General features: G+C 45.1%; 1 protein-coding gene across 3 annotated transcripts in view; it reads left to right on the top strand.

Moving 5' to 3' along the window:
• The window catches only part of INSC (INSC spindle orientation adaptor protein), a 155,457-nt gene that overhangs the window by 50,075 nt on the left and 85,199 nt on the right, over positions 1–20,183 (top strand). For all 3 annotated transcript variants that reach the window (XM_083713070.1, XM_083713069.1, XM_083713068.1), the window contains one exon: positions 8,187–8,257. In XM_083713070.1, coding sequence (XP_083569196.1) covers positions 8,223–8,257 — 35 coding nt within the window. In that variant the 5' untranslated portion in view covers positions 8,187–8,222. The remainder of the gene's footprint in view (positions 1–8,186; positions 8,258–20,183) is intronic.

A 20,183-nucleotide genomic window follows, 5' to 3' on the forward strand; every position in this document is an offset into this window, starting at 1 on the left:
TTTGCATATGTAGGTCACCCAGATAAACATACATTCATGACAAAACAGAAGCATATTTGAAAATAATAAATTTGGGGTGAGGGGAAGCTGCTTTTAATCTAAGAACTCATATTACTGAGAGAGTGCATGTGAAACTTACTAGAAAGAGGAAAATTCATTAGGCTGTTGTCTAATGGATGTGTAGGCAGAAAAAAGTGTCATATTCAGGTTTCCTTATGACCGACTACATTTGCAGTTTATAGTGATTATTGAACATCCAATAAAAAGATGAAATGCTCCTTTTTAAAATGCAAGTTCCTGTGTTTTAAAAGCAAGCTGTTTGCTACTTGTGCAATTTGCTACTTTGTGGTTAATTATGCAGAATGAGATGTCCACTTCTCCTAGCAATTTCATAATGTTTTTTCCCCCCTAGTCATTTTGGTCATTAAAAAAAAAAAAAAAGGATGGATGTAAAGAAACGCTGGATTCCCTGAAGTATACAATTCAGAGCACGTTTGATAACCCAAGAAGTTTAGAGCAATCAAACATTTGCAATGGCTTAACAAAATGAAAAGAAAACAACATACAAAAAGTAGTCAACTAAATCACAGTGCAACTGAATAATACCATCAGCTGCCGCCCTCCTTGCACTTCCTTCCCTCCCTGATTTAAGAACATAAGAAAATCCCTCCTGGATCTAGTCAACATCCTGTTCTTACTCTGGGCAACTAGAGGCCCACTGGAAACATGCAAGCAGGTGTACTGCCTCCAACAGTGGAGCCCTATCTGGATGAATGAATTTGGTTTCTGACACACACACATTCTGGAGGGAGCAAAGTGATAAATGATAGAAGTCTTAGATATTTCAGTTTCCTGCTTAACAAATGACTTTAGAAGACAGATTCATTAAAAAAAAAAGTTGGACAAAACTTGAACACTTTCTGAAATGCCGAACTATGAAACGGGACACTCCCTGACTGGCAAAGTGTCCCTTGATGTAATTTTAAACCGCAAGAGCTGTTCAGACGGCACTATTGCATTTAATTTTCAGTATTATTTCTTTGTTAGAGATGCATCTTTTATAAGTAGGCATATTGCTTCCAGGAAAAAAGAGAACATTTCCAAACAAACCATGTTATTATATGAATGAGTGGCTAAATGAGTAAGTATATTGGTCACATTTAGAGAACATTTGTGGGTTCTCATATGCAGACCTTGGAATAAAGGAAGGAAAATATTAACAACAAGGTCATTGTGTTGGGGGCCACATTTGGAGCAATTTTACTTGCCAACTTTATATAATGTAAACTGTTCTAAACTAGTGACCATTATTATGACGTCAAGTGGCACAAGGGGCATATTTCTGTTTGAAGACCCCCATTACTCTTCTCTTAACATCTCAGAAGAAAATTAGACATTGTTTCTGCAGTCATAAGCATTAATACACTCCTCTTGTCTCTACATTTCTGCCTTTTTTTCTGGATAAGGTGTGATATCCAACATTAGTCATACTTGGAGTATATCCACTGAAATACATGGACTTAAGCAATGTTTCCTAAGTAGAGGCAATCATCATAGCAATATAGGAGACATTTCAAGTGAAATCCAGAGACAGTAGTGGTTAATAGAGCAGCAGTGCTCAACTGGTTTCCCAGCTTCAAGTGTTGCTGCTGGTGATCAAAAGGGAAGGTGCTAGGTGGTGGAGATCTTGGTGCAATAAAGGTAAAAGTAAAGGACCCCTGGATGGTTAGGTCCAGTCAAAGGCAACTATGGGGTGTGGTGTTCATCTCGCTTTCAGGCTGAGGGACCTGGTGTTTGTCCACAGACAGCTTTCCGGGTCATGTGGCCAGCATGACTAAACCGCTTCTGGTGCATAGAACACTGTGATGAGTGATAGAGTCCACAGAAACGCCATTTACCTTTCCACTGCAGCAGTGCCTATTTATCTACTTGCACTGGTATGCTTTTGCACTAATGGGTTCTTAGTGCAACAGGAGAATGATTGCAGAGTCAATCCAAGTCAATCCCCCAAGTGTCCCATTTTAAGTGGGACATCCCAGATCACAGAAGCCAATCACGGCTTCTGTCTGGATCCCAGTACATCCTTTGGGACATTCACTCTGGTGCGAGTCAGCAGGGGCGAGCCAGAGCTTTGGTGCAGCCCTGCTGATGAGTGCCAGAGTGCCAGACCAGAAGGCACACCCCTTTAGGGACTGAAAATGTTGGAGGGTACGGTCAATCATGTGCCATACTCAACTGGAAGAAAGAATATGCCTGTCAGGGAACTGCCATCGGAGGGACAGGTGGTGGAGAGGCTCCAGGAGAATAGGAGAGACTCTACAGCAGAAGAAGGAACCAGTAGGGGGAGAGCAGGAGTTCCAGCGGAAAGGGAATCGGGGAGAGGCTCTGGGATACTTCTAGTGAGAACAGTGAGGAGGTAACAAGACCCCCTTTAGCAACCCCCACCCCTCGCCGGAAGCTGTCACGCAGAGAGTCCAGGAGGCGTATGTCCGTCAAACAGCTTTTATGTTGGAGTAAGTTCCGTAGACGCCCACTGTCGGATTCTACCAGCGACTGACGGAGTCATGCTTTGGGGGCTCTGTTAGTGCCTAGGTTTGGGTGACCAGCCAAACCCCAGAGGGATCAAGCTTTTACGCACAAGCAGCTCATTATCCCATCACAGCAATCCGACAGTCTTTGAAAGCAGCTTGTGCAAGCAGAGGGCATCATGAGCGAACCAGCCGGAACCGGAGGAGCTGGAGCTGGAGCAGGTCCAAGCCTGGAAGAAAGGTACAGGGCGTTGGAGGTCCAGCTCGTGCTGCAAACGGCGAGGCTCGAGGAGAGGAGGGCTCAAGATGCGTATAAGGGAAAAACCACCCCACTTGCCAGAAAGGTGCCTGGATTGGTGCAGAAATTTGGGGGGGATCCCAGGAACTATCAAGCCTTTAGGACAGAGATGCAATATGCTCTCAATCTACTGTTTGATGACTTCCCCGATGAGAACTCTAGAGTGGCCTACGTGATTGGCCATCTAGAGGGAGGGGCGAGGGACTGGATTAGGCCCCTGATGGCAGCCAATAATGAAATCTTAAAGGACACAATGAAATTTTTTCGCGCCATGGACTTGATGTTTTCCAGCGAGATTGAGCAAGGGGTGGTGCGCAGGCAGTTAATGGCGTGTAAACAGGGGAGCCGATCTGTACGTGAGTACTGGACTGAGTTCACCATGCTGATTCATAGACTGGGGTGGGACCTTGCGAGTGAACCTATTCAAATGCTGTTTGAAGAAGGGCTCTCTCCGTCAGTGAAAGATGAACTTTCCCGGGCGCCTAGGGCGGAGTCTATGGACCATCTGACTAAATCTGCGCTGTCCATAGGAGCGCGCCAGGAAGCCAGAGCTTTGGAAAAGCGGGAAGGAAAGGGGGAACATTGGAAGGACTTCCGCATTCCGGAGATTCCGGAGCAGCCTTTCCTGCCAGCAGAGCCGATGGAACTTGGAACAGCGCGCGCAGTTTCAAACACCAGTGAGGGGCGGAAGAAGGAGGGAAAGAGCGCCAAGAGATGTTATCTCTGCCAACAGCCAGGTCACTTTGCCAGAGTCTGTCCGCAAAGGAAGGAATGGCAAGGGATGGCGGGAACTGTTGGGGGAAAGGAGGAAGAAGAAATCAAGGAGCAAGTAAAAGCCAACGCCTGGCTGCCAACATCAGGGCACAGCAGCCAGGCCAGGGAGTAGTGAATGTGCCCACGCCGGAACCTCCAAGACCAGCGCTTGTGATAGAGGTGTTGCTGGAACTGGCAAACGGACACCCACTAAAGATAAAAGCGCTATTGGATTCAGGTAGTTCCTGTAATTTCATGAGTAAGGAGTTTGCAGCTGAACACCAGATACAGACTATCCCATTAAGTAAGCCTTTGCAGGTTACCACGATTGATGGGAGGGAACTGTTGGGAGGAGAAGTGAGCCAACAGACTGTACCAATGATAATGAGGGTGGCAAGACACACAGAACTGCGTAGCGTTCTTAGATGACGTCCTGGTATACTCAGAGAATGAGGAGCAGCATGTGCGAGATGTAAGAGAAGTACTGAGCAAACTGCGAGAAAATCGGCTGTGGGTGAAACTGGAGAAGTGTCAGTTTCATACCAGGGAGGTGGAATTCCTGGGGTACCGGTTGTCTGACAAGGGATTGGCCATGGATCCCAGCAAGGTTCAAGCGGTACTGGAATGGAAAACACCAAAGACCAAGAAGGACGTGCAAAGATTCCTGGGCTTCGGAAACTTCTATAGGAAGTTCATCAAAAACTTTGCCCATTTAACAGCGCCCATCACGGATTGTCTTAGCAGCAAGAAAAAATTTGTTTGGACGGAAGAAGCGCAGCGGGCGTTCGAACACTTAAAGCAGGCGTTTGCGTCGGAAGAGCAACTGTTGCACGTAGATCTACAACAACCAATGAGGGTGGAGACTGACGCGTCAGACCGAGCGGTGGGGGCCGTGCTTCTCCAGCCGGGAAAAGATACGTCCGAATGGAGACCGTGTGCGTTCTTCTCGCGGAAGTTGAACAAATCCGAGAGGAACTACACAGTATACGACCGAGAACTGCTCGCCATTCATGAAGCATTCCGGAGATGGCGGCACTTGCTGATTGGGGCGCAGCACAAGGTTCAAGTCCGAACTGACCACAAAAATCTGGAATACTGGAGAACAGCACGAGTGCTGAACCAGAGACAAGTGAGATGGGCCCAGGAGTTCTCCAAATTCCACTTTGAGATTCGTTACGTGCCAGGCTCCGAGAACGTGAGGGCGGACGCTCTCTCCAGGAAACCTGAGTACTTAGAGGGGGAGGGAGCGCCTGAGGCAAGGCATGTAATCCCTGAAGACCACTGGGTGTGTGGGGCGGCATTGGTGGGGCAGAGGGAACTGATAGAGGGTACTGAGAACGATGAATACGCCCAAGAGAAATTCAGAGAACTCAGGAGGACAGAGGAGAACACAGGGGGGTTTGAAGAAAAGAACGGGGCGTTGTATTACAAAGGGGCACTGTACATACCAGATGGGGAACTGAGGGGCAGAGTACTCAAGCAGTTGCATGATAGCCCCACAGCGGGGCATTTTGGACAGCACAAAACCATGTGGTTGGTTACCAGAGAGTTTTGGTGGCCCAAGGTGAGGGAGGACGTACGGGAATATGTCAGGGGTTGCGACAGGTGCCAGCGAGCGAAAGGGGAGAGGGTGGCGCCAGCGGGGCTATTACAACCCTTACCCACACCAGAAAGGCCATGGGAGGCAGTATCCATAGATTTTATGACGGACCTGCCAAAATCCAAGGGCAAAACAGCTGTCATGGTGGTGGTAGATCTATTAACTAAGATGTGTCATTTTATAGCCTGTTCCCATGCGGTCACCGCGGAGGAAACCGCCAAGTTATTTGTAGAGCATATTTTCAGGTTGCATGGCACCCCCTTGAGGGTGGTCAGCGACAGAGGGAAACAGTTTACTTCCAGGTTCTGGAGGAAACTTATGAGCTTACTGCACGTGGAACTCAATTTCTCAACTGCCCGGCACCCAGAAACAAATGGGCAAGCGGAAAGGGCAAACGGGATTTTACAACAATACCTGAGGTGTTATGTAAAAGACAGAGAAAATGATTGGGTAGATAAGTTACCTCTGGCAGAATTTGCCTACAACAACGTGGAGAACGTGTCCACAGGGATGAGTCCTTTTCTGGCAAATTATGGGTGTCATCCCCGGGCATTTCCAGGAGAAGGAGGGGAGAGGTGGAGCGTGCCGGCGGCAGAACACTTTTTTGAAGAGATGGAAGCGATCCACCGTCAGCTTCAACTTAACTTAGAGAAAGCCAAGGAAGAATATAAGAAACAAGCAGACAGAAATAGGAGGGAAGGTGAAACTATAAGGGTGGGAAACCGGGTATGGCTATCCACCCAAGGACTACCGTTCAAGGGAGGGAGTAAGAAATTGAGACCCAAAAGATTGGGACCCTTTGAGGTCATACAGCAGATCAACCCAGTAACATTCAAACTCAGACTGCCCAGTCACATGAAATTACACCCAGTATTTCACAGGTCATTACTGTCGCCGTACCGAGAGGGACGTGAGTGGGGGGAGCGTGAGAGAGAGGTCACCCAAACGCCCGTGATAGAAGAGAGAGAACGCGACATGAACGTGGCAGGAATCATTGATTCCAGGTGGAAGGGGAATCAGGTGGAATATCTGGTAGAATGGGAGGGGGAAGTTGAGTCGGAAAACACTTGGGTACCAGCAGAGTTAGTCAAGGACGAGGTTTTAATAGAAACATTTCATCAGCGTTTCCCAAAAAAAACGCAACCCGTGGCACGATTTAGAAGGGAACACTTTGGGACCACCGATGAGGAAGGGGAGTTTGAAGGGTTCCCAGAGTCAGGGGTGGGTGAGGAAGCCGACTCCGACGAAGAAGAGGAAGACGAGGAGAGAGACGGTACGCCGTGGTTAGAAGTGCTTGAATCCTCGGACGACGAGGAGAGTTCCTTCCGGGGCTTTCCGCCCTCACCGCCAGTGGGAGAGGAGGCGGGGGGGGTGAAGGGGGCCCTGGGGGGGAGGTGGATGTCAGGGAACTGCCATCGGAGGGACAGGTGGTGGAGAGGCTCCAGGAGAATAGGAGAGACTCTACAGCAGAAGAAGGAACCAGTAGGGGGAGAGCAGGAGTTCCAGCGGAAAGGGAATCGGGGGAGAGGCTCTGGGATACTTCTAGTGAGAACAGTGAGGAGGTAACAAGACCCCCTTTAGCAACCCCCACCCCTCGCCGGAAGCTGTCACGCAGAGAGTCCAGGAGGCGTATGTCCGTCAAACAGCTTTTATGTTGGAGTAAGTTCCGTAGACGCCCACTGTCGGATTCTACCAGCGACTGACAGAGTCATGCTTTGGGGGCTCCGTTAGTGCCTAGGTTTGGGTGACCAGCCAAACCCCAGAGGGATCAAGCTTTTACGCACAAGCAGCTCATTATCCCATCACAATGCCCTTCTGATGAGGGCTGTCAGGAACCTTTACCCTGTCCTGCTGTATTGCAGGTATTATAATGAAGTTAGGAATGACTTTATCTTCCCACTTTAAAAGCACTCACCTGCTAGAATGATGGGTCTTAGCAGGTGTGTCACTTTGACCCCACGACAGACCGTACCTGGGGCATGCCAATGTCACCGCAGCATGTGCACATGATGTTGGCAGGCTCCCCAATGTGCTGACACCACTCTCACACATTGTGGGGGCGTTTTGACATGACATGTGCACGTCCTGTAGCATAAAACTGGGGGGGGGGGGGTTAATTGAAAATTTGTGAGTGTCCAGGCCCCCATGGTCCCACATAGATGGGGCCTATGGTTGTTAGATGGTTGTTAGAATTCAGTATGAAGGGAGAGGATGAGTGTATTGCTAGAATGGTATTGCTAAAAAGTTTAGCCATCAAGATGAGAGCTCAGATTATATCAGAAAAAGTTTTAGATAGATATAAAGTTGTTTATGTTTTTGTTTGTATTATACTTCATAATGTGTTCTAAATTCCATGTTTGGGGCCTTTAACTCCAGTTGCATTTTATAATGAACCTATAACCATATAAATAAATTGGATATGATTTTCTTCCACCAACCTGTCCATCCTTCTCTTAAGTCTCCATGTACCCTCCTTTGTTTTAGATTATAAATTGGCATCAAAGTGGTTTATGCCCATTTACTTGCCCACTGTGACATGTAATTGGTCCCATAGACGGTTGCAAAAAGCAACAAAGGGCCAGTGATACCTTTGAGAGATAACAAATTAATGGGGCAGAAGCATTTGCGGGCTAGAGTATACAAAGTGGCATAGAAAGTTATTATAGTATAGTTGTGTATTCCAGAGGTGATGATTTGTCTCCAGATTAGGTTTCCTATAGCATTGCAAATGAATATATATATATATATATATATATATATATATATATATATATTGGGGGGGTTCTCTGCTGTTCCAGAAACAGTTCCTGAGAGTTTCTTCCAACATTATTTTAAAATTACTCTTGAATTCACATCTGTATCGTTGATTAATTTACTTTTAATTTTTTGGAAGGTGGCCTGGGAACTTGTTGAGAAATTCGTAAAATAAAACTCAGCATTTTTTCCCTAGAAAAATTTAGCCTGATTTCAAACTTCTTTGAAAAATATTTTCCCCTTTCCTTTTTAGATTTGGGTCTGTGGAGAAGCATGCAGATGAGTTGAGATGAGTATGGCTTTCCTAGCTTACCCAGTTCAGCGGTAAGTACTGTTAGGATTCTTTTCCCGTGTTGCAGTCATGGGATTGTTTTTATCACATGACGGTGTATGTTTTCATTCCACATTGTGGGAAGTGATGGAGACAGGATGTTTTTATTACTATGTTTCCATGATGTAGTATTTTTGTCCTTTGCACTCTCTCTTTGCTGTCTGATGCTGAAGAGGAAGGAGCTGAGTCAAGATAATGATAATGATAATGATAATAATAATAATAATAATAATAATAATAATAATAATAATAATAATAATTTATTATTTGTACCCCGCCCATCTGGCTGGGTTTCCCCAGCCACTCTGAGCGGCTTCCAACAAAGATGAAAGATTCACTAAAATATCACATATTAAAAACTTCCCTGAACAGGGCTGCCTTCAGATGTCTTCTGAATGCCAGGTAGATGTTTATCACTTTGACATCTGATGGGAGGGCGTTCCACAGGGCGGGCGCCACTACCGAGAAGGCCTGGTTCCCTGTAACTTGGCCTCTCGCAGCAAGGGAACCGCCAGAAGGCCCTCGGAGCTGGACCTCAGTGTCCGGGCAGAACGATGGGGGAGGAGACGCTCCTTCAGATATACTGGACCAAGGCCGTTTAGGGCTTTAAAGGTCAGCACCAGCACTTTGAATTGTGCTCGGAAACGTACTGGGAGCTAATGTAGGTCTTTCAAGACCGGTGTTATATGGTCTCGGCGGCCGCTCCCAGTCACCAGTCTAGCTGCCGCATTCTGGATTAGTTGTAGTTTCCGGGTCACCTTCAAAGGTAGCCCCACGTAGAGCGCATTGCAGTAGTCCAAGCGGGAGATAACCAGAGCATGTACCACTCTGGCGAGACAGTCCGCAGGCAGACAGGGTCTCAGCCTACGTACCAGATGGAGCTGGTAAACAGCTGCCCTGGATACAGATTTGACCTGTCCCTCCATGGACAGCTGTGAGTCCAAAATGACTCCCAGGCTGCGCACCTGGTCCTTCAGATGCTCTGAGTGTGTATATGTAAATAAATGTAGTATAGTCAAAAGCTGCGCTACTGAGTCTGTACGCTGACTGCTATACTCTGCTGATCCTGAAGTGTGCTGATGCCTCTTGGTATCAGTCGCTGTGATGTTTGGGCTAGAGAAAGCTTCTGAATCTCCCAAATGACCCACCAGGAGGGAGAAAACATGCCAATTGGGCATGTGTCTCTGCCGGACTCCTACTCGTGTGTAGGACCTCCTGACAGGTACTACATATTAAAAATATATTTGATACAAGCATCAAAACATACAAAAATTATCTTTCTGAAAGGTGGCTTCTATATGGAGTGTATGTTCCAGAGTTTGTGGCGGCCTATTTTTTCTGTTTTTGTGTAAAAAGCATGTGAGCATCTACTATTATATTTGATATTAACTCCTCATGTTTTATTTCTGGGTCTAAGTGTGGGGAAGTGTAAGATGTTATTAATGATATTATCTTCACTACCTCTTCCCAAAACATTTTAGTTATTGGACAGGTTCACCGAATATGTTCCCTATTTGGCTTCAAATGTTCACATCTCCAACACTTTGCGCCACAGATGGTGTAAATTTTACTCAGTCTGCGTAGAGTCATATAGCATTGATGGAAAAAAATATAATGTTTTTCTTTAAAGTTAACACAAAGAGGTCATGTTGGTTCCTGATTAAAAAGAAAGCCCTGTTCTTATTCAAAGATTGGTCCACCTATTATTCAAATTAGTCAGAAAAGGCTGAATTAGCAAAACAGAACATACATGCAATTTGGAGAGTCCTATGTCTTCTAAGGGACGCGGGTGGCGCTGTGGGTTAAACCACAGAGCCCAGGACTTGCCGATCAGAAGGTCGGCGGTTCGAATCCCCGTGACGGGGTGAGCTCCCGTTGCTCGGTCCCTGCTCCTGCCAACCTAGCAGTTCGAAAGCATGTCCAAGTGCAAGTAGATAAATAGATACCGCTCCTGCGGGAAGGTAAACGGCATTTCCGTGTGCTGCTCTGGTTCGCCAGAAGCAGGTTTGTCATGCTGGCCACATGACCCAGAAGCTGTCAGCTGGCTCCCTCGGCCAATAAAGTGAGATGAGCGTAGCAACCCCAGAGTCGGTCACGACTGGACCTAATGGTCAGGGGTCCCTTTACCTTTATGTCTTCTAAAAGGCTTATGCATGGCAGGAAGCCCCCTTTTTATGTACATACTTTGCAATTTGTCATGAAGATCCTCTTCACAAAGGAACAGAAGCTGAGTGAAACTTTAGATTTTGCATAGCTGGAGACTTGGAGGTCATCAGTCTCTCTAACTGAATGACACCCCTCCTTCCCCATCATTTGAACCTCATACAATCCGAGCATGCTTGTTACTCCTGATTCAGGGTCTGAGTATAAAATAAGGCATTACCGTTATTGCACTTAGCATCTGTTCCCCTCAGCCCCACACATAATGATTGCCAACTTGCCAAAAAGCAATTCTAAGAATGTCCCTCTCACTCTAGAAAAAACTATATTTGGCCTTTGGTCTATTTTATTGCATTTGAAATAACTCTTTATTCTGCAAACAGTAAGGTAAAATGAAATGAAATGAAATGAAGTGTTGTGTTCACTGACTAGCAATGGCTCTCCAAGATTTCAAAGATCATTTCTGGGAATGTCAGGAGTTGAACTCAGGGCCCTTTGCTTGCAAAATGTGTGTTTTGTTACTGAGATGACCTTCCTCAATGGATGAAGGCCCTTTCTCCCAACACATGCATAAGAATTACCAGCTGTTATTTTTATTGTGTATCATGGATCTGTTTTCCCTTCCCCTCTACGCTGTTGTGCAGGGAGTCCCTTGGGTATTTCTGCCTAGCGCTGGCTTTGTACTGTACTGTCAGACCTATGAACTGTAGTTGACATATGGCTGAAAGGAGAAAAAAGAAGCTAGCGAGCCAGGGGTGGGGTCAGGGGAAGAACGTATTGTGGCAAAACCTCACTTCACATTTCTGACTTATAACAATGCAAGTGATACATGTGACTGGGCCAATAAGCATTTTGAAATGAAAGTGCACATTAACTCCCCCCTTCTTTATTTTTACTCTTGATTAATTCGCAATATGGCTTTTGTCCAGAATGGAAAATCTATGGAATTTCCAGAAGGGGAAAAAAAAATCTGTGACGGGAGCTGCAGTTTGACAGCAGGGCAGGGGCGTTGGTGTTAATGTTAATCAGTATACAAGAGACACAGCACTCCTTTGTAACAACACAATCAAGAAATAAGTTTTTTGTACCAGCGATAAATACGTGTGTGAACACAAGTTACATTGTACTACAGGAGGAACATAATAAATTATCAAAATGACGATTCTCCCACCCCCGCTTTAAAATTAAAATTAGGAATTCCCGATAATGGATGGTCTGAATGACAGGAGCCCTATTATGTATGCTGCTCACTTTGCTATACTTAAGCCCATGTAATTTCATTATATTTGTAGTGTCTCGCTGTACAACCTGATTGTAAGGAACAATGAGATCGCAGAGCTCTCTTGTAAAATCTGATTTAATCTTGAAATACCTTTATGTGAACAAAGAAAAATGGATAGATGCCATTATCTCAGTACTGTAGTGGAATAACTTTAATATGCAGCTTTATCAAATTAGTGACTTTGGAAAAATATTTCCCTACCATGGGAAATATGTAGAATGGGTTGGTTGCATTCAAGTTGTGTTTCAATTGCCCATGACTCCACGTTTCTGGAAAATCTGGCCGCACAATCATTAGAAGGCATAGCATATGGTCCTGCTTTCGGGTTGATATGGTTAGCACACACTGAACAACAAAGCTGAGACAGGAGGACTTCAGATCATCCTTAAGCAGGAATGATTTGGCAAAAGGAGTCATTTCTGTTGATTTCTCCATGGTGATGGAAAAATTCTGTTTGCTCTAGGAGAGTTTGACCACTGTAGTTCAGGCACTGTTGACCTCAAGATGGGCTTGCTTTGATGTACTCAGTGGGTCTTCCCATATGCTTGATACAGAAACTGCAGTTAGTGCAGAATGCTGCAGCATGATGGCTGACAGGAGTGAGGGCCAAGTTCAAGTAGATAAAGCCCTTAACCATTTGGGGCACGTTTACTTATGAGACTGCGTTACCCCGTGTATCTCCACTTGATCATTTGGATCTGTGGAAGTGGCACTGTTAACAGGTGCCACATAATACCCATTCCACATTTGTAAGAAATTGGTATTGTAGTATGACAGCACCAACACGTTGGAAATCCCTGCCTGTTGACAGGATCCTTCACTGTACTCTTTTTGGCACTTGCTTAAAACATTTTCGTTGAGCCAAGCCTATCTAGACTGTAGGAGGAATTCAACGTCACACGCTTCTGATAATTCAATCAGGACACACAAGTCTGCTCACCAGATGGAACATTCCTCCCTCCCCTCTACCTTGCCCTGTTTTGGGGTTCTCCTGACCCACCAGAGTAGGTTTAGGGGAGGCACGTGGGCAATGATGGAGGAGGAGGGGGGAGTTCCCTGTTGTGCCAGTAGGAATCCTTGCCTTGCTTTTGGCTAGCGTGCCAGGTTCGATGAATCCAGACCTTTGCTTTTAAAATAGAAGACTTTTCATGAAAAGGCAAACTCTTCAAAATCAGTTGTATTATTTCAGTGGTTGTGTCTGTCTAACCTTATTTATATATCTAACAGATTTGTGGCTACCCTTTTATAAAAAAATAATTGTTGGCAATAGCAGGCAAAAAGAAAGCATAAAATATGCACAATAGGCAACCACACACTTAAGAAGGAGCTAGACCACTGCAGCAGTAGCAGAAACAGAGATCTGGGTAAAGTTTCAATAAACACTAGAAAATAAGATTGGCAACATTAAAGCATGAGTATATGAACAGACAGGTTTGTAATTAAAAGCCTGGGAAAATAAAAAGTTTCTTTACTCGGGGGCAGAGTGGCATTAAGTGTTGGTGCAAGGGACCCAGAACTAGGGAGGGTGTCACCACATTAAACTGATGCCACCACAGAAATGTCAATTCTTCCCCACTTCCTGAATCTAGCAAGCCAAATGAGCTGGAGAAGGGCCTCATCAGAGAATGTTAATGAGCTACCCCTGCCAGCCAAGGGGTGGGGAATGTGGTGCCCTCTTGACGTTGCTGGAGTACAACTTCCATGAGCCTGCTGGCAGAGGCTGGTGGAAGCTGGAGTCCCTAAAATATTTGGAAGACAATAGGTCTCCCAGCTCAGAATGAAGTCCTTCAAGTTCAAAATCAATGGCTATTGGTGAGCTAATAGAAGCCAGAGAGCAAATCTATCTCAATTCCTGAAATAAATGCTCGTTTCCTGATTCCGTGTGCCTTAAACAAATTGCAACCTTTCCTCCCTTTGTTCTCCTGTTTTCCTTTACTTTGTTAGCTTCAACCAAACCCTTAAGTTATCAGAAAGAACAATCCACATAAGGTCACCTCATGCATATTTATAGCCTGGTACAGCTTTCCAGAATACTGCTTGGAATGGTCTGATAATTTATCTATGTAAGGAAGCTGTTTAAACCCTTTGCCCTATAAATTAACATCTATTTGACCCCTGGTTCTAAGAAAACCATATTTAAGAAAGCTTTTGTTGCTCTGGGTTAATACTGAAAGCTTTATGTATTGTTTCACATTGTTTTTAGGAACGAGTACTTGATCCTGTTGATATTTCTTTTTAGTGCCCATCTGGGTTTTTATTGTTACCTCAGATTTATACTGTAAACATGAATGTGTTAATGTTCAATCTAAGTGCATAAATTATTGCTGGCAGATGTTACAGCAGTTGTAGTATGGCTCTTGGAGTAAAGAGTAATGGGTCTTTTGGAGTACAACACTTTGGAAGTATTTTTATTTTCCTTATTGATCCTAAAAGCAAAGACATTTTGCTGCTTGAGGCAAAGGACAAGATGACACCATCCTCTCTTCCATGCCACATATAAGAACTTACTGAACTGGAAGCTGAATCTTTTTTAAATGAAATGGGACGGAGTTGTCCTCTACTACACCAGACAGCGTCAGGCTAGTGGTGCTGACCAGGCTGCTTAGCACATATACAGTAGCTCATACCCTCCCAAGTGTCCTGATTTTCCAGGGAGAGTTCCAGAATTACAAAAGCCAACCCAGCTTCTGATTTGATTCCAGAATGTCCCTATTTCCCATGCCACTGCTGCTGGCGCTGAGCTCAGGGAGGGGGATGAGCTGGTGCTTGTCGCGAGCAGCAGTGGCAGTGAGGGAGCATTCCATGGCCTCTCCATGGCTGCTGTTACCTCCCTTGGGCAGCTCCTAGTAGCTTCTGGAGAACAGCCCATTCCTGTTGTAAGGGAACATTTTCTGACAGTAACTCTGTTCTTCCAGAGGGCAGATTGCTGTCTCTTGAGTAGAGCTGGTCCTCAAACTGGAGCACTTAGCAAAATACACAAGAGCATAGTGCATAGTAACTCTGGGTCAAAGTCTGAATAGCAGGATAGATATTTGAGGGTGGTCAGATCAGAGCTTTTCCGGAAGTGTGAAGTTTTGTTTGATGAAGTATAACATAATGGTAGTTTAATAGTTAATGGTGAATGAAGGCTGTCCCTGAGAAAGGACAAGTGTAGGGCAGGTTACAGGAACTTTAATATGTAACCAGAATGCTGATGTGAGTTCCAAACTGAGATAGAAGTTCATGCAAGGAACATGCAGAAGTGTGTGTTGTGTTTTGTCTGCAACATAACCTCTGAATAAAGGGGACCAAGCATGTAGGCCATCTGGAATCATGGTGTGGGTGTGTGTAGATGTGTCTTCCTATCTGCATTCCATACGGAGGGAACTCCATGCAGAAAACTGCATAGTGTCAGACAACAAAGGAGTTCAATACCCTTCTGTCCCTTTCAGTCCAGGAATAGTTGGCTGGTTTCTATAATAGCAGGTGGCGCTGTGGGTTAAAGCCTCAGCGCCTAGGACTTGCCGATCGAAAGGTCGGAGGTTCGAATCCCTGCGGCGGGGTGCGCTCCCGCTGCTTGGTCCCAGTGCCTGTCAACCTAGCAGTTCGAAAGCACCTCCGGGTGCAAGTAGATAAATAGGGACCGCTTACCAGCGGGAAGGTAAACGGCGTTTCCGTGTGCGGTTCTGGCTTGCCAGAGCAGCGATGTCACGCTGGCCACGTGACCCGGAAGTGTCTCCAGACAGCGCTGGCCCCTGGCCTCTTAAGTGAGATGGGCGCACAACCCCAGAGTCTGTCAAGACTGGCCCGTACGGGCAGGGGTACCTTTACCTTTACCTTTACCTTCTATAATAGCAGCCTTCATCATTCCTTTATGGAAAATCTCAAAGCTTCTCCATGACTTGTTACAGATATTTACAAAATGTTACCCAATGGCCACAGAATAACAGAGACTCAGGAAGGATGCTCCGAGTTAAGGTTCTTTACCCACCAGACAGAGGTGTGGAGCACTGCTGTACAATAGACCTGCAACTAGCAGGGAACAGTCGATCTATAAAAAGAACAGGGGAGGTTGCAGTCAAAGCTCTTCAAAAGGAGCTCTTTCTCTTTCCCATGCCTTGGCTCTCCTTCCTTTCATTCTTCAGAGGTCCGAATATAATTGGACCTTTTGAGATAGGAAGGAACCAAGACGGTTGAATAGCTTGCCCCTTGTATCACTCTCTTCTGATGCACTGGATGGCAACACTTTCTGTAATGAAATAAAACTGCAAAGGAGGTCATCGTGGGCCAGAGCTGTATTCAGTCTCATTAGTACAGGGAGAGAAATAGTTCTTTTTTTATTAAAAAAACCAAACCCCAGTATTTGTTGCAGGTAACAAAACTTCTCTTGTGATTCAATATGTCTTCCATGTGTGCATGTTTGTGCATTTTTTGTGTTTGTGAGGAAGATGTATGGCCTTTTTCTGGGAGTTGGATGGCTTCATGAACTGAAAAATTCACTCAATGCCCTTTCTTTCTAAAGGAATCTTTCTGCTTTGTAACTGGGGCTGCCTTTAGACTAATAGGTTCTGCACATACCAGGCACTGGAGAGAATCCACAACCCTCTCAAGACTTAGAAAGTCTTGCTCCTTCACCCCCATCTGTTTAAACGTGCAGAAAATCCTAATGTGAAAGTTGAGCTTATTGAAATTTGGTGTCTCTTCATGGGCAAATGCAAGTGGGGGGGGCAGGCAGACCCAGAGGAGAGACCCAAACCCAGCCAGTAGGTGGCCCAATGGATGCAGAGCAGGCACTGACACATTGGGCGGATCTACACTCAGGGTTTTTGACGTTAAGGAATGGTTTTCATAACATATGATGCTCCACTTTTAATGTTAATAATGCATTCTTAAAATGTGACTCCAGAAGGCGTAACCAGCAGTAGGGAGACAGCATTCTGACATAAAAAACAAAGGTAAGAATTGCTTTAATTTACAAGTATGCCGTTGTTAATATCATTCTAATAAAGTTTAACAGGTCAGTGTAGATCCAGCCATGGTACGCAGGCGCTGGCAGGAAAGCAGATATACAGTAAGTGGGAGAGCAGTGACAATCAGCAGAGGCAGAATGGGCAGACCACAGGGCAGAAAGATACCGGGCAGGCACAGGATGGACTCAGGATAATTTGGGCAGTAGGCAAAAACAGTGAGCAGTCCTGTAGGCAGATAGATACTCTAAGAAGGCTGGCACAGAGCAGATTGGAAAGACATGGTAAAGACAGGCAGGCAGGCATAAAGTGGGAAGGTGTGCAGGACAGACAATGGCCAGACAGACATGTTGAACAGTTAGCAGACTTACACAGAGGCAATGAGCAGACAGAAGGGAGACAGGCAGGCACAGCGAATAGGATGCCAGTGAAGGCAGTTTTTCCAGGCCTCCAATTGGGACATATTTTCCACAATGTGCAAGCAGCCCACCACCCCAAACTGCAGCAAGAAGGAGGCAATTTTCAGTAAGATATACTGGAAAGACAAATGCAGCATGCAGGTGGGATGCACAGGCAGGCAGGATCAGTGCCAGATTTAGGGCAGTGCAGTCAAGGTCCCCCATACAGGGCGCTGAGCTGAGGGGCGCTTTGATAAGTGGGTCTTGGGGCAGCACATGGCAAGTCACGACTTGGAAAGAAGTATTTAGTAATCAGTACCAAGTGTTCTAAAAGAAATTCCTGTGAAAATAAAAAAAAATGGGGTGTTGTTGTTGTTGTTTAGTTGTTTAGTCGTGTCCGACTCTTCATGACCCCATGGACTAGAGCACGCCAGGCACTCCTGTCTTCCACTGCCTCCCACAGCTTGGTCAAACTCGTGTTCGCAGCTTCGAGAACACTGTCCAGCCATCTCGTCCTCTGTCATCCCCTTCTCCTTGTGCCCTCAATCTTTCCCAACATCAGGGTCTTTTCCAGGAAGTCTTCTTTTCTCATTTGGTGGCCAAAGTATTGGAGCCTCAGCTTCAGGATCTGTCCTTCCAGTGAGCACTCAGGGCTGATTTCCTTAAGGATGGATAGGTTTGATCTTCTTCCAGTCCATGGGACTCTCAAGAGTCTCCTCCAGCACCAGAATTCAAAAGCATCAATTCTTTGGCAACCAGCCTTCTTTATGGCCCAGCTCTCACTTCCATACATCACTACTGGGAAAACCATAGCTTTAACTATACGGACCTTCGTCGGCAAGGGAGAAATGTGGTATGTGCTCCAAATACTGCCCTCACTCAGGATGCCATTTTTCCAAAGTCTAACCCCGGCAGGAGGCATCCAATGTGCAGGCAGAGTGAGTGAGTGGGCAGGCGAGGGTAGTGCATGTGGAAAGGGGTTGGACAGGGAGACAGAGAATTGGACAGATTCAAGGAGACAGATACCCACATGCAGGGCAGGGGACACAGGGCAGTCAAAAGTAGATAGGTGACATAGACACTGGACTGGAACACAGACAGAATGAGTAGACATACTAAGCAGAACAGACACAGAGGGCTGGCAGGCAGAGGCAGTGGGAAAACAGACACAGGACTGTCAGGAAGAGAGATGCAGACCAGATGCGCAGAGCAGACTCGATACCCAAACGATTATGGAATACTTGGTATGATTTAGTGTGTTTTAGTACAACCTGTCCAAGTATGTACGTAATTCCACATTTCTTTTGATCAAGTTCTTCAAAGACATATTGCCCTCACCCTGCAAATGCACATCTTGGTTCCTAAAACTCACTGAAGCCAAGTCGAATTAACCCTACCTTTTCATTGCATTGCATTTCAGCTGCCCAGGGAAGAGCTGGGGGATAAATCCCTCAAATAATTAATAGTTATGCCTTTTTCAATGGAACTGGCTCCTTAAATGGACACAAATTGAAGTAAGGGTCAGTAGTCATTGGGGAGTCCCAAAAAGGGAGCAACAAAGGGGGCTAAATCATTTGTAAGCTTCTTTACACCATACTTTTAACCAGTTTTATTTACGTCATATGATTTAGCTAGAGTTATTTAAATTCCAATTAATATTGAACTATTTGTGTTTTAACTGGATTGAACTTCCGTACAAAAACAACCAAAAAGTATTGCCACAGGTAGTTTAAACACTTATTTTGTTGTGTTTTATGAGATGTGACTAATGCAAGTTTCTCATCTTCAATAATTTATCTGTAATTTAGACAATGGTATTCTTTAACAATATGAATAAGTAGATACATAGGTACTGCTGCAATGGGAAGTTAAATGTCATTTCTGTGCGCTCTGGCACCCATCATGGTCCTCCGTGTACCAGAAGGGGTTTAGTCATGCTGGCCACATGACCCGGAAAGCTGTCTGTGGACAAACGCTGGCTCCCTTGGCCTGAATGCAGAGATGAGCGCCGCAACCCATAATGGAATTTGACTAAACTTTACCATCCAGAGGTCCTTTACCTTTTACCTGCCTGTAAGTTTTGCATAACATCATCAGCATCAAAATGCCAGCTTGTATTTCCCCTCTCCAAATTTAATTTGATTTCCTTTTCTTTGTGGGGGAGGGGGGAGAATCTGGCAGTATTCAAAGACAACCGAACCCAACACCATTGTCAACAACTCACTTGCAATATCTCAATGACCCACCGACAAATTAAGCCCTTGTCTGGAAGCACCCCATCAGTTTCAAACTGACCCTGGTGACTATTTTTATGTTGCGTATAATTTCTCCTTGCTTCAAATTTTTTTTCAGGTCTGCTTCAGGTTGTTGACATCTTTCCGGAAGTCTCCGGAAGTTGAACAGGTGTTTAAATGTGAACACCCTTATTTGTTTTCTTCCTCTGAGTGCTATTTTAAGAGCAGTGTTTTGCCACTGAGTTATTATCCCATTTGCATGGGGTTGTGCTTTGCGTGGGATTTTTCATTATTGGTTTGTGTTGAATGTTGACGGTGACGCACTTACCTGACACAGATGCTTCTGGCTTTGTTGTCTATTAAATGCTTTGTTTGGGACTGTTTGGTCATGAATACAAATTCTAGCAAAGACTTCTATTGTGCTTCATCTTCTTATTTGCTATTAAAACCCTGAAGCATTTTTATATGCCCATGTACCTTATTGACTTATTGAAGACATCTATATCTGGTTTTCAGTACAGATTCTTGAAAAGCTTTATGATGGAAGCTTAAAATGATACACATTAAAACCACCACCCTCATTAAAACAGTAGTACAAATTGAAGTCCTTAAGTGTCCTGGTAGCCAGAAATGTTTTAAGCTGATATCTAGATGTCATGAGATGAGAATTTTTCCATTTGTGGATGGGAAGCTTACCTCTGAAGAGCAACTCCTTGGCTACATATTCCTGGTAGCCTCGTGGGTTGATGAAATTGTTTTTTAATGGGAATCTAATTGTACATTTGCTTATGTCACTGGATGGTTTTAGATGAGCTACCGCACCTCCATGCAGCATTGACCATTTGTCACATTGAAGAAGTTCCCAGATGTGGAATATTGTTATTTGTGTGGCATAATAT

The sequence above is a fragment of the Podarcis gaigeae genome (genome assembly GCF_964106915.1).
Source record: "Podarcis gaigeae genome assembly, chromosome: 1".
NCBI classification, from domain to species: Eukaryota; Metazoa; Chordata; class Lepidosauria; order Squamata; family Lacertidae; genus Podarcis; species Podarcis gaigeae.